Genomic DNA, 14,945 nt, shown 5'->3' with positions numbered 1-14,945 from the left:
AACAAATATTTGAAATTCTATATACATTCAACAGAATTGTAAGAGTTGATTCTTTTAAATGTAAATAATGCTACAAAAGAACAAACAACACAAAAAGTGGTAGAACAATAATTAACTACAAACAAAATATCGCAATTATTATTAGAGACTTGTTTAATTATATTAGATAAAAATAAATAGAATAAAAGCTCTTTGTTCGGAGGTCGTATAATCGTTCATCAAAATTTGCAGTATCTTCTCCAAACCATCCAAATAAATGGAAAATATATTTGGTCTATAAACCTTTAGCAATCGCTAATTAACTTATTTGTATAATATTTGTATAATATTATAATGCGCAGTATATTATTGATTAAAAAATCGCACTGTTCTGATTAAATCAAATAGTCATTTTTAGCTGTAAAATTCAGAACAAGTTTTCGATATCCTTTCTCTAACCTAGTATTATATAAATTTTCTATTGAATCAATTCTCTGGAAGGAAAACAATATCCTTCTTTTATAAATACAAAAAAGAAGAAAAAAGGTTTTTAATGCGGTACAATAAATTAATTATTTATAAATTAAATATTAACAAAAAATATTACAAAACAACTTGTATTAATATGTCGACTATTATGTTACATGATTTCCTTATTTATAAAGAAGAAAATATTATGAAGCTAAATTTTATGCAGTTGTATCACACAGCAAACACAATATAAATAGCATAGTTAATGTAATCTGTGTAATCAAAATTCTCTGATTTTTCTGACTTAAAATAGAATATCTCTAAAATATATTTAATATAGCTTCATTTAACACCTATAACATAAAGTATCAGGACAATGCGACTTTCTTCGATAACAAGTTTTTTTTCTCCACCGGTAATCGTTATAAACACTGGTATCATCTAAAGCGTAAAACAAAATAGACGTTAAATCGCCTTAAAGGTACAAGTTTCTTCCTTCTATCGGAATCAATGTTGGCATAATGCCACCTGTTCAACGTTTTCTTCTAATTTATTGTTACTCTTTTGTACAAGTTGTGTAGGGAGGCTTAAACGGTACGGAGCGGAAAAAGGATTCAGAAATTGAAATATTATTTGGCAGTTCGGCATTCGTCAGATAGATATAAGTTCAGACTGTTCGACAATTCGGCGACCCAGTTGCAATTGATTATTCAATTGACATTAAAACAAATTCAGGAGTGACGTCGATATCGTCGCCCGGAAATATAGGCAATGATTATGTATTTAAGGAAGAAAAATATCTTTTTGTTTCAACAAATTCAAATTTTAATTCTGTCAAGTGGATATACCGATTTGAATTAATCAATTAAATAACATTGAATATACCATCTGCTAAATATACGTAAACTAAAAAAATTGTAACATAAAAATAAGAGGTCTAATATCGGTCTTGCAGTGATCTTGGTGTTTAATAATAACTCTTTTTACACTTTTTACAATTTTAGCTCACATAAATTGTCTGCCGCATATCTACCAATCTAGCGACAGTCCTTAACTGAACTCAAATACGTAATATCATAAATTAAACTAACGAGCAATTTAATAATTTTTATAATCATAAATATTTAAAAAAAAACTGTAAAGAATTTATTGCAAAAAAATAACATATCAATCAGGATTGAAACCTGGATCTTTCTGTGCCGGCATCTTGATTCAATTACAGAGGCATATAGTGATATTTATCGCAATAACTGATATTGGCTTTCTCATTTTTATGTTTGATATTTTCGTCGATCTAATATTATTGTTAAAAAAAAAATGTTATTTAGCAGAGATTCTGATGTTATAATATATTTAATCTTTAAAGCTTTTTTTATAATGTCCACCAAATTTATTTCGCTTAAAATTTGTATAATAATGGACAAGAATCAATGCTAAAGATATTTTTCTTCATTGGGGAGTAAGTGTAACTTGTGTGGAAATATAACGTATTTTATTATCCTGTCTCTCTTTTTAATTAATACTCGGTCAGGTATTGGCACAGAGAGTTGTACTAGCAGTATAGAAACAGCTGTAAAGGAGACATTGATTAAGCTTGCGTCACGTCGACAGATTTGCACTGTGCAAAACATTATCGCAAAACTTCACCAATGCATAGACTATAGTTATTTACGTATGTTAAATTAACCTACATGTTGTAACAGGAATGTATGAGAGCGAGTAAAAATTCAAGCTCGCTTTCTCGAAGTGACAATTTGTTAAGAATCGTACGATGTGTATGTCGGTAACTATTATTGTTTCCAGTTTATAGCAGACACATTCCCAAACCATTTCTAAATAACATATCAATCAATAAGTTCCAGGACTAACCAACAAATAGCGCCTCTAACGACACTTCAAAACAATTTTTGGTTAGTATCAACCTTCAAACAATACGTAAAATTTTATGACATTTCGACCATTTGTTATAAAACTACAGTGGTTTAAGTGACACTAGTTTTATACTTTTCAAAAAAAAAATGGAAAAAACTGAGGTTCCTGTGTTGATCAAACATTGCTATTTAATGGAAAAAAAAACTGTTCAAGCTCAGTAATGGCTTGAAAAGTGTTATCAGGACTCTGCTCTGTCGAAAGCAACCATTTGTCGGTGGTTTGCTCTGAAGTTCAGAGGTGGTCGTACAGACACAAATGAAGCTGAACGCGTTGGTCGTCCAAAAGAGGCTGTTATTCCAGAAAATATAAAAAAAAAACTCTCCAAATCGTAATTGACAATCGCAAAGAGAAGTTGTGTCAAATAGCTGAAGATATCATTTGGTAGTGCACACTATTTTGCATGAACATTTGGGGATAAGAAAGCTTGTTTTCAAATGGGTGCCGCATTTTCTCACAATGGTGCAAAAACAAGTCATTGGTTGTGATGCACGAATTAGGCTTCCCACTGCTTCCGCACCCACCATATTCACCAGAATTGGCCCCTAGCGACTATTGGCTGTTCGCAGACATCAAAAAGATGCTCCAAAGAAAGAGATTTGGCTCGAATGAAGAAGTGATTGCCGAAACTAATGCCTACTTTGAGGAAAAGATAAATCGTTCTACACAATCGGCATAGAAAAGTTAGAAAAGCGTTGGAATAAATGTATCGCATTTGAAGGAGACTATGTTGATGAATAAAGAAGAATTTTGCCAAAAAGATGTTGTTTTAGTAGTTAGTCCTGGGACTTATTGATGTGTTAGTTATTACTAAATCTAAGATGATGCTTATGATGAAGATCAAAAGTTTAAAAATTTTATTGTAATATGAATAAAAAACTTTGTCTGAAATTTCATATTTATCCTAAGGAAAAAAGTTAAAAAGTGTAAAAATATCTAAATAGCTTTAAGACAGCTCAGTCTTATTTCTATTTTTTATTGATGAAAAATAAATAACAAAAAATCATTAAATCAAATTAACTGTTTAAATATAAATTTAAAATTTAATTTTGATAACAAAATATTGAAAAATATTACACAAATATTTGTCTACAAAAAAAAATAAAATTACAAAGCAATAGCAATTTTTAATCCTATACTTTATTTGAAGCTCATCTGAATAAAAAAATTAAATTTATAAAAAATTAAATTTAAAAAAGTTCAAGAATTTGTCTCATTTTGTTAATTATAAGCAATTTAAAAAAAGATTCAATTTTAATTAAAAATTATGTGAAAAATGTAAATAAACTATTCTGAATTAATATTAATGGTCAAGTTATGTCAATTAACTTGAAGGTAAGGGTAAATGTCTTCATCCTAAATTATTTACTATTTACTAATCAATCGTTAAATTCTCAGTCTTTCAGCAAATTGCAATCCACGACGAGCGCATAACGTCACTCCAGAGCAATTAAATCGTATTTATGATTCATTGCTTCATCTTATCTTGGTCTTTTTCAAGCATTTTCTGAATACTAATATACAAAATTAATTTTTACAGACATTTTATCTATCAGTAAAGAACATTTCTATTGCAACACTGCAGCGCTGATTATTCTTAATTTGTGCGATAACATATTTATAAATATATTAAGCAAAAAACTATTTTGTATTTATTATTTTAACAATTGTATTTAAAACAGAAAAAAATTCATATATTATAATTAATATATACAATATTTTTTAAGATTTTTAACATAAAATAAATACATATTTATATTTTAATATTAATAACAATTTTATTAAAAACACTTTATTTCAATTATATAATTCAACAAAAAGAAATGACATTTTTTAAGTTCCAAAACAAGACTAGTTATTTCTTTAAGTTTGTTGAACGTTGAATACGAATCCAATATCAAAATTGATACATTCAAAATAGATTTAATATGATGGATGTTAAAATTTTTTAAATATCCAAATTTTTGCCAAAATTTATGCATAGAAGTTTTTCATGACACTGAATATGAATCTAATGCTAAGATTGTCGATTTCAAAATATTGAAATTAGTATAGCTGATAAAAATTAAATTATATTTAAATTTCTCTAATGGAATAAATTATTTATTCTAATGGAATAAAATATTAATTCAAAAGAGTTACTTTTTATTGGAGGTAAATATTCACTCATATAAAAAATCCTATTTTAATCTATTACAAATGGCAGTAATTTTACTATCCAGTAGACTAAATTTTCGTTTATTTTAAGTAAGATTTTTCTCGAAGAAATTTAGAGACTACAAAATTTGTCTTTTATGACTTAATTTTTATAATCTTTCATATCATTCAAATTAAATTGTGTTAATCACATAAATTAAAAATTATCAGCACTGATTCATATAAGCAACTAAGTGTAGTACTCTTGTTATAAAATCATGCAGCTGGGTCGGAACATTGCATGTAAAAACGGAAGTGGAAAATTATTACGACGTTCGATCAACGTCACCGTTAAAAAACAATACAAAAATACGATTATATGTTCAAAGGACCCTCCGTTCATCGTCTATAATTATGATAATTGTAACTTCGCAAACTTCTACGTTGACTATTGGATGACGAAGATTCTTATTTTCTTGTTCTCTTCTATCGCACGCTTTGCTCGCTTGCTATCTTTCATCCCGAATAAATCGTCTTTCATATTCCTCTCTTACTTTGTTAAAGAAGTATACACTATACACTATTATCGGTACAATCCATTACCTGTTGAAGAAGAGGAGAATCCCCGTTTGCGGATAAATAAACAGTTTCTCCTGTTCTTCACCAAGAATTATATAATTATGTTCCACAAAAAGACATCCCATACGCATACTCATCGCATTCTTAGTCTCACGGTATATCAAAAGTTATATACTTACTTCAAGCACTATGATTGCTTTTCAACCCATTAAAATACAGTGCGTAGATGTAAATTTATATGAAAATTCTACGTTCAAAACTTTAAATAAAAGAAATTTTTATAAAACAGCATTCGACAAACAGATGAGTTTCTTCAACGTTGATAGAACGCAATAAGAAATAATCCAAAAAGCACTTGAACATGGTTGTGCCAGAAGAAACCAATCTTAAAAATACTGTTTCTTTATTTAATTTTTTTATAAAATATTATTGTTTTCTTATATACACAATCTTATATTATCTTACATTTCTTGTTTAATAACTACATTTTAACATTAAACTTTTCTTAATATTTTTTTAGTTCATAAACACATGCAGAAAATTTGTCTGCGATATTTTCCATTGTTAAAAAGATCGCATTATTAAAAAAGAAGTAGCAAACATGTTTAAGAAGTTGTCTCAAAAGTTCGCAACTGCAATATCAATTGATTTCTTCTTGCCCAACTACATCTGCTCGCCTGATATACGCAATCGATACTCATATCCGCTCGTACGTGCGTACTTTTCTTTACTCAAAATGCAAAAAATACTTGTAAATATGAATTCTCCAATGATTTCCTTTTCTTATCAAATTTGGTTTCCACTTTTCCTTTTTTTCTTGTACCAAATCCTAGTTCAACTTTCGTTACATTCTCACACGCTTCTCATGCTCTCACGTTTCTTTCACGCCATGATACACGCGCGCTTTTGAGCTAAATCTTTCAATTTCAGCTTTCCTGCATTACAAAAAAAAAACTCACTTCAAAATCTTTATCGTATCATTGCGTATTGCGCTCACTTTCCGTATGATTACGCAAAAATATTCATCTTGAGCAAAACATTCGTATGTATCTACTATATTAAGAGTATACGTATAGGGTCGACAAATAAAACCGGACGATGTGCCAAAGTTTCACGATACCTCACACAAGAGGAAGGGTGAACATTCTTGTTAACAGTCTCATCAGTCAATTTCGTCAGAGATGCATAAGCATTCACTAATGCATAATGCATTCACGAGAGAATTTTTTGTTTTTGACGATAAAATCGGCCTCATCTGAAATTATCTGATTCTATTGGACACCGTTGTCAATCGGTTGTCCGGTTTTCCTATCTACCCTGTATAATCATTTTTATCGACAAACTCGGCACTTTTTTTCCCAGAAAAAGAAAAACCAAAAGACATTGCATTGCAAGATGCATTTCTTTTGTATAACATGATGCATAATATAGGCTCTTAATGTAATTCTAATCTTTGCACGCACCGCGATAAAATAGCGAATTTTTACGACAAATCTTCGAAACTGAGATAAAAAAATGTTCTTCTGTCGTAACTTTCTCCGCGTATAATTTGCCAATACATCCAGTCGGAGCTAAATTGATACGTTTAAATCTTGTGCGACATTCCGATTACTTCCGACGAATCGGCATACTTGCGCGAGCACAGTGATCGTTTCACTGAGGTAACTTGTTTATAAGATCGCCCAAATTGTATATGGTTCGGTTAATCGAATCGATTATTCCAAGATAACGGGGATATATATATGTAATATATAATTATATACGTGTGTATATGCGAGTACTGTTGATCATTAGTATTAATCAATAAATGTTGCTATATAATAAATTTGTATACTTTATTATCTTAGTATTATTGTAATAAATATATAGCGGTATGTGTTTCTTACGTGTCAGTGTGTCAATGTGTGTGGAGCATAATTGAGCGATCGTTCGATTAACCGAACGTGTATTGCGATTGCCTGTTGACCCATTCAACAGAGTGACCGATCATCAGGCCGCGATATATTGGGACTGAAATAATGTTTCTTTCTATAGCTCGCGCGCTACGTTCAAATCGTTCGAAACGATCAATACGCTTAAAAATCCATTCTATTTCTCTACTCACAGTTCTGCAAAGCGATATCAATTCTATTCATACAGTACTTTACTCGAAAGTCGAGACCAGTCTCACATAAGAAAGAATCTTCAGCCAGTCTGTTCCAGATTCTTCTCGACTCCTCGAGATATTTCTTCACTCTGCCGGAAGCTCTATCGCATCGAATTTCAAAGTAGCAATGTTCACGTAAATAATCCAATCGATTTTTGTAGCTTTTCCTTCGAAGAGCTCAGCGACAGAGCTCGACTTAATCTATTTCAGGTCGTCTATAGCGCCATAATTAGCGAGCGATTTCTTGATCCTGAGTGCGGTTAGCCTGGCGGCAGCATTGTGATACCAACATTCCTTCATTACTTTCGACATTACTTGCAAAGCCTAAATGGATACAATAAATTGTCAATTAATTATCAATCTAATGTATTCTTGTAAAATTAAAAATGTAAAATTAATTTTATGTAAATTTACTTTATAATTTTTGTAAAAATTTTATAAATATAATTTTAGCTAATTATTTTAATTTTCAATTAATACCCAGAACCAAGCATATCTAAGTAAAATTTGTGTCTAAGTAAATCTGTGATTACTTATGCTAGCAGCTTGTATATTTGTCGTCATAAATATGAAATTTACCGAAGTAACACGCAGGCAATAATATATATGTATTACCAGTAGTTTAATGGCAAGATAGCAGCATCAAAATTACCTTACGTTAGCCACAATATGACAACATTGTGTGAGCCTATAAATTATGATGATAACATAATGGTAACAGCATAAATTTTGATGATAACAATTTTAAAGTTGCAGACAAGATGCTATATATAAAGTTGTTATGTTGTGAAGGCATGAATTTGCCAACAAGTATGAACTCAGTTGCTGCAATTTTGATAACAAAATATGATATGATTGTGAGCAACATATCAGCAAAAATACAGACACGTTGCTCTCTGGGTAATGATTTCTTAGATTTACATTTTATTCCAATTATTGTTATGATTTTATTGAGTTATAATTATAATTGTTATATATTAATTATATGTATAATTATCATATCAAGAGGCGCGGTCGCGCCACACGCCAGGTGACACGCGAAGAGAAGACAGACCGAGCTTCTTTTACGCGAGTCAGTGACTTCCAAGCATACGAAATTATCAGATCTTATTTTACTTCATTTTTAAGTCATGTAAAAGTTAATTTACAAACATGAGTATTGAAGCAAAAAAATTTACCGGTTAAAAATTATTATTCTTGAGAAAATTTAAACTGATTTTAACTACAATACTCACTTCGATCGATTGCCATCGATTCGGTATCGACGGTCGCTGTCGATCAGTACACACGACTTTCCTCATTTCCTCGATAGTTGGATCGGAAGGCACCAAGTCGTAAAAGGGCAACTGATACTCGTCGTGAATCCCGCCGACATTGCAACGTCTAGCGATCTCCCAGAGGATCAGACCGAGTGCGTACACATCGGCCCTCTTGAACGAGTCGAAGTGGTTCATGTTTATCGTCTCTTCAAGAACCTAAAAGCAGAAAACGTTCGCACAAGTTGTCGAAGATCCACCTTCCTGATCGAGTGCAAAACCAATCGTAAATTATCTTGAACATTCTCTCTCTCTCTCTCTCTCTCTCTATTTCTTTCTCCTCCTCCCTCTCTCACTCTGTTTTCATATACTTTTATTTATTAAAACTTATTATTGTTTTTTTCTTAAAAAATTATTTGCTCTCTAAATTGAAACCAGTGTCTTATCATTAAAAGATAATAAATAGTTCAATTTCAATGCTATTATATATATATATAACTATTATAATGTAGCGATATATGCACTGTTTTTTATTAATAATACTAATTCCTGTATTATTCAATAATATCATAAATCAATGCATTAAGATGAACTAAAGGACTGAACTAAAAGATTAGTAATAGTCATAGTTATAAAGATTATAGTTATAAATATAGAACTGCCTAATCAATAAGATTTCACTGATTTCATTTTGATGATTTAGAGATAGTTATATAATATAATACTAGTATCTTATTTCTTTTAATAATAAAAAAAAAACAAGTCTTTGATACTTGAAAAGAACATAAATCATATTTTATCTAAAAATAATAATTAGTATAAGATCGTGATTTGTGGAACCCAATTAAAATCGAGACAGGCTGATAACGATCAAAGCAAAACCTTAATGACTAATGTCCATTTTCACCAATGTAGATTAACTTTGAGCTCAACTTTAATTCACTCTTTATCCTTTTCTAAAAGTTAGGAAAAGATAAAAAGTAAGTTAAACTAAGATCAAAGTTAATCTACATTGCTGAAAATAGACATAAGTAACATTTCTTATATAATTTTATATATTGTATTTATTTCATTCTCTTTCAATCTATTTTATATTTTTTACAAATATTTTTACAAATTGTTTATAGTTTTCAGGGAGTTTTCAAGATTGTTTTCAAGACCGAAAGTAACGGCGCGCAATTCAAAGAATCAGAAAATGTCATATAAAATCATATAAGAAATATGAGAAAGACATATAAGAAACATTATTTGAACATTAACAGTAAGATCTTGCTCTTACAGTTAGCCTTTTTACGTTTTATTTAATTTTAAATTAGTAATTAATAAAAATGGTTACATAATTAGTAAAACAATGGAGTGTTGTTAATAGTGAATATTGACTATTAGTATTAACAAATTTTTTAATATTTATTAATAACTGTATATAATTAATATTTTAATATTGTTTTACTCTTCTTAAGACTCTTCTTAATACAGAGTATAGATTCTTTTGCTTTTTATGTTTAGAATCAAAGAAATGTCTTTGAATAAATATAATTACCTCAGGCGCCATGTATCTTTTCGTGCCAACTCTGTTGTTGAGCTGAATGTCGACGGTATCCGTGATTACGTCGTGCCTGGCGGCCAATCCGAGGTCGCCTATGGCGCAGGTACCATTAGTCTTCACGAGGATATTTTTTGACTTCAGGTCCCGATGAGCGATGGCCGGCTTGCCTTGCGTGCCGACTATTTCCATGTGAAGATGCGCCAAGCCGGTGGCGATCGACAAGGCCATTCTTATCATACCGTTCGTGTCGACGGTCGATCTGTTGAGGTAATCGAAGAGCGAGCCCTTCTCGTGATAATCCGTTATCAGCCACAGCTGTGTCCACGTGCCGTTATCTGAAAAGAAATGAAATGACCCGCTATTATTCTATTAAACAATTTATGTAGAAGACGTAGCTTGATCGCAACAGCTCTTAAACAATGCGCAAGATAATAAAACATGCAATGAAAATCAATAAGAAGAGAGTGTTTCAATGTTTCAAGTAATTCGAAAAAAATTGTCTGCGAGTTCGAAACAGAAATAAATGTCTTAAATTAGTTATTACTCTAACCTAATTCTTTTGTTTGATAAACTAGTCTAGTTAAATTTATTTAATTATTAAATCTAATTGTAAAACATATTTTTTTAGCAATATATATGTATATATACAAACTAGCACAATACGTTTATTTTTCACATTTAATAAAAGATTTTGCAATTATAGGTAAATTTCTAGGTGTCACAACAAAAATTTATCGCTATGTCTTGTATCTGCTATAATATTATTTGTCACTTATAGAATTTATATTAGTAACATTTTAGCATTTTTTCTAGAAAATTTAGATTTCATTTTCAACAGTAAAATTTTATAACAATAAGTATAATTGATCTTAACATAAATATATAGACATCACAAAAAAATTTTTTTTTCTAAATCTCATGCACAAACAGTTCATATATAAATTCTGTCTCTATTACTTAGATGTTTGGTTAAATACCAATAAATAATATCATAATATTTGTTAATTATTTATCTACCTCAATTAATTTTTTGTAGCTCAAAAATTGTGGCTGTACTTGCAAGATCATTTTTTTAATGCAATTATATTTTTTTATTTTTAAGTTTCTAAAAAACAGATTCTTATTAAAACTCTATTTTAAATTAACATAAACAAAAATAATGTATACTTTGAAAATCACGAAAAACAGAAACATTGAAAAGGCACATTAGACTTTATAAGTACTACTTTTTGCCAGAATTTTTAGATTTAAGTACGAATATGCACCTTTGTTATCGGCAGCGATAAAACCTAGGATATTGTCATGCCTCAGCATCACTGTCTGATAGATTTCGGCTTCTCGGAACCAAGATCTCTCCTCTCGTGAGCTGAAGATTTTCACGGCGACGTTTTCGCCACGCCAACGACCGCGCCAGACTTCACCGAAGCGGCCTTTTCCGATCGTTTCCACCAGCTGAATCTGGCGCGCTATGCTCCGTTGTACCAGAAGTGGCAGGCCTACTTGAGAGAGGATGGGCATTGGAGAACGTAAATTTCAGTATGATTAAAGATGACTCACGCGTTGCGTGTTCGTATATCATGCATGACCAAAAGAATAAAGTAACGTGTATATAAATATACGTATTTTACAAAAAATTATATTAAGCAATTATATAAGCAAATATGAATTATGTATTAATTTAGCAATTTTAATTTAGCAAGTTAAGTAATTAAATTTTAATGTAATAATTTATTCGTATTTTTATACATTATTATATTATACACAAAAATATATTAATTCTACTGCCATAAAAAAATTACTTAATTTACTTTTTTCTTCTATAATAATTAATAGTTATCTTTATAAAGTATAAATTTCTTGGTAATTGTTTTAAAATATCTTCATCACTTAGAAAAAATCTTGTTATTATATAATAAAAAAAAAATTTTTACTTTTGAAAAAAAATGTATAAAAATTATATACTATAAAATTATATGCGCGAAAAGTCAAAATAATAAGTAAATTAAATATTTTGTTTAAACTTAATATTTTTGATAGAAATATTAAATTACTAGCATTCAAAATATATTTTGAATAGATTTAATGCTTGTAATAAACTTATAAAATATTTAAAATACTTAAACAGTATTTCTTTAATTTAAGTATATATTTTTCTATATGCATAGAGAAGTTTACTTTAAATTAATATTACTTGTTTTAAGTAAATAAATATATTTAAAAACTCTATTTTCTAAAAAATATTTTTTGCAAAGGTAAGATACTTAAAGAGAGAAAACTAAAAATTAAGCAATTGTGTGCTTTTCTTAATTAGTACCAGAATATTTTTCTGTATGTATAATAAGAGTGTACTAATATAAATATATATATATGTATATATATATATATATATAATATAAATATATATATATGTATATATGTTACGGGAAATTTGAGTAATCAAAAATTATACAAAATGATCAATCAATATGCATAATTCCCAATTTGTTCTGTCAAAATAGTTAATGGAAAAAAATAGTGAAACTTCCTGATTATGTGTATTTCCTAATACTAAACTCATTTTGCATAAATCTTACTTTATTTTCTCAACAGTCTTAGTTTGAAAGTCTAAACTTCTAATGCAGAATCTGCAGTCGTTACAATGTTACAACGCTGCGATGATCTAATAAAAGAAGAAAACAACTATATAGTTTCTTGTTTCGCGTTGCACAGTATAGTTGGACAATAGAGGATTCCCTCCTTCGTGTGGGCTGCACCCGAAAGATATAATCTAACCCAAACTCAATTCGTTTCAAATGGCATTGGAACGTGGTCAATATCAACATGGTCAATCGCAACAAAAATTTGGTGTTGGTTTGATTATATCTCTCAGGTTTCACCCTCCCTACGGGCTCTTCATCGACCGCACCATACTTTGCAACGTGAAACAAGATTCCACATGAGTTTATAATTTTTTTACGACAAAAACGAAAACAATAAACACAAAGAAAAAAAATTTTTACTGTAGTATTTAAAAATTAAACTAAATACAGGTCAAAATAATTTTATGTTGAACTATCAAAATAATTATTTAAGACATCCAAGCATAATAATTCTGCTACAAAAGGTTTTGACACTGTAGCAACTAGCTTAAACATCTAATATAAATTTTTAGTGATTCAATATAATTATTTTCAGATCTGTATTTCAGCAAAGTTGTTCTTTCCATGCACATTTTGTTGTTCTAAATAATCATCTTTATTTGTTATCTTTTAAGTTTTAACAAGCTAAGACTATGGAAAACAGACTGCCCTACATATTGAAGATATATTTTCAGTCTTTCAATCTATTAATCACATTATCCACTTATCCGTCAACATAATGTATAATAACTGGTCATTTTGATTAATTTGTATTGGGATTTTATTATTCAAATTTCTCAAAACAAGTAAGCATTAATATTGGCCGGTCATTATGTATAATTTCCAAATTAATCAAATTGTCCGTAACACATACACGCACACATATACATGTGTGTTTATATTATACACACGGGCACTGGGTAAAGTTATATGTATATATATAACATTTTTAATTATTTGCATTTGTATATTAAGAAAACTATTGATTTTTTAAGATTACCTATATAAAATAAATTTATATAAAACGCGTTTTATATGCAATAAATTGCAATGCTGCATTTGTTGTAATAAAAAGAATCAAGAAAAACTGAAATCTGTTCAAATAATTTTGAATAATTTATTATAACGTAATTTGCAATTACGATTAAGTCCTAAAATGATTATTGATTAATCTGATTAAAAATAAGTGATCATATTTCAGTAAAAGCATTTCTATTAAAAACTTTTCTCTAAAGATTAGAAGACGATTTAATCTTTTATCTATTATGATTTTGTATCTGTGATTCTGTATAATAGACTTTAGTTTGACCTACCTGAGCCGCTGCCACTCGTAGTCATCTCCAACATGTCCCTGATAGTGACGCCGCCCAGAATTGGTCGATCCGGAGCCTCCAGCGAATCGTCCGGAAAGTGCCTAGCCGGCCTCTTTTTGGTCATGTATATGTGATAGAATATCATTACAACCACGCAGATCGCGCATATTGGTACTGCTATCGTCAAGGCCATTTTCCAGGTAACCCATGTTGCATCCTCACCGCTTGATGATACTTTCGGCATAGATAATTCGATTATTATTTGCACGTAGAAGGCATCGACGAAAAAACGCTAATTTCGACCTTGATGATAATGTATTATACACGTTACCATGCTAGAGGTATTCAACCCGTAATATGCGTATTTCCGGATGAGTGCCCCATGTATTGTCTCAAGCTCTACAGACAAATTACATGAATGCAAAGAAATTCTTACAAACGCAGTTTTGTTACGTAAAAAGAAAAAAAGAAACTTATATATGTTTCTACCCATCGCTTACTTGTATAATTATTCAGTAAGATTATTTATGTTTAGATAACAATAGAGTAAAATTATTTCATTATTTCCGACAAACTGTTCTTTACATTCATGTAAGCTACAGGTTGAATATCTCCGATCTTGGAAACAAAATATTTTACGATAGTACATGAAGTGATTAAAATCAATTTTGTGCATTATTAAATCAAAAGCAAGCAAGCACGAGCGAAAATTTCCAAACAAGACAGCCATGAGATATAAGCGATAAAAATAAAAGAAAAGGAAGAAGCGGAAAACATGGAAAGACACATATAACAAAATGCTTACGAAATAGCTAACGCAAAGTGATTTCTGTGTTAACAGCGGTTAAACAAATATATTCAAGAAAGATTTAACGTAATATGGACAGGATTTTAGGTGATTCTTATGCTGATCATTTTGATGACCAATAGCCTGATTCATGGCTGAACTTCTGAAAAGTCACGGGACTGAAA

General features: G+C 29.7%; 1 protein-coding gene across 6 annotated transcripts in view; it reads right to left on the bottom strand.

Annotated features, from left to right (window-relative positions):
- Positions 1–5,872: 5,872 nt before the first annotated feature.
- Positions 5,873–14,945, bottom strand: part of LOC105193383 (TGF-beta receptor type-1) — a 44,590-nt gene continuing 35,517 nt past the window's right edge. For 5 of the 6 annotated variants that reach the window (XM_039450538.1, XM_039450534.1, XM_026134933.2 and 2 more), the window contains 5 exons: positions 13,974–14,207; positions 11,308–11,541; positions 10,037–10,377; positions 8,476–8,715; positions 5,873–7,564 (listed from right to left, as the gene is read on the bottom strand). In XM_039450538.1, coding sequence (XP_039306472.1) covers positions 7,442–7,564; positions 8,476–8,715; positions 10,037–10,377; positions 11,308–11,541; positions 13,974–14,207 — 1,172 coding nt within the window. In that variant the 3' untranslated portion in view covers positions 5,873–7,441. The remainder of the gene's footprint in view (positions 7,565–8,475; positions 8,716–10,036; positions 10,378–11,307; positions 11,542–13,973; positions 14,208–14,945) is intronic. The other variant, XM_026134931.2, reaches the window with a different exon arrangement.

This window comes from Solenopsis invicta, chromosome 1 (genome assembly GCF_016802725.1).
Source record: "Solenopsis invicta isolate M01_SB chromosome 1, UNIL_Sinv_3.0, whole genome shotgun sequence".
Lineage (NCBI taxonomy): Eukaryota > Metazoa > Arthropoda > Insecta > Hymenoptera > Formicidae > Solenopsis > Solenopsis invicta.
This window is presented reverse-complemented; position numbering and strand designations above follow the sequence as displayed.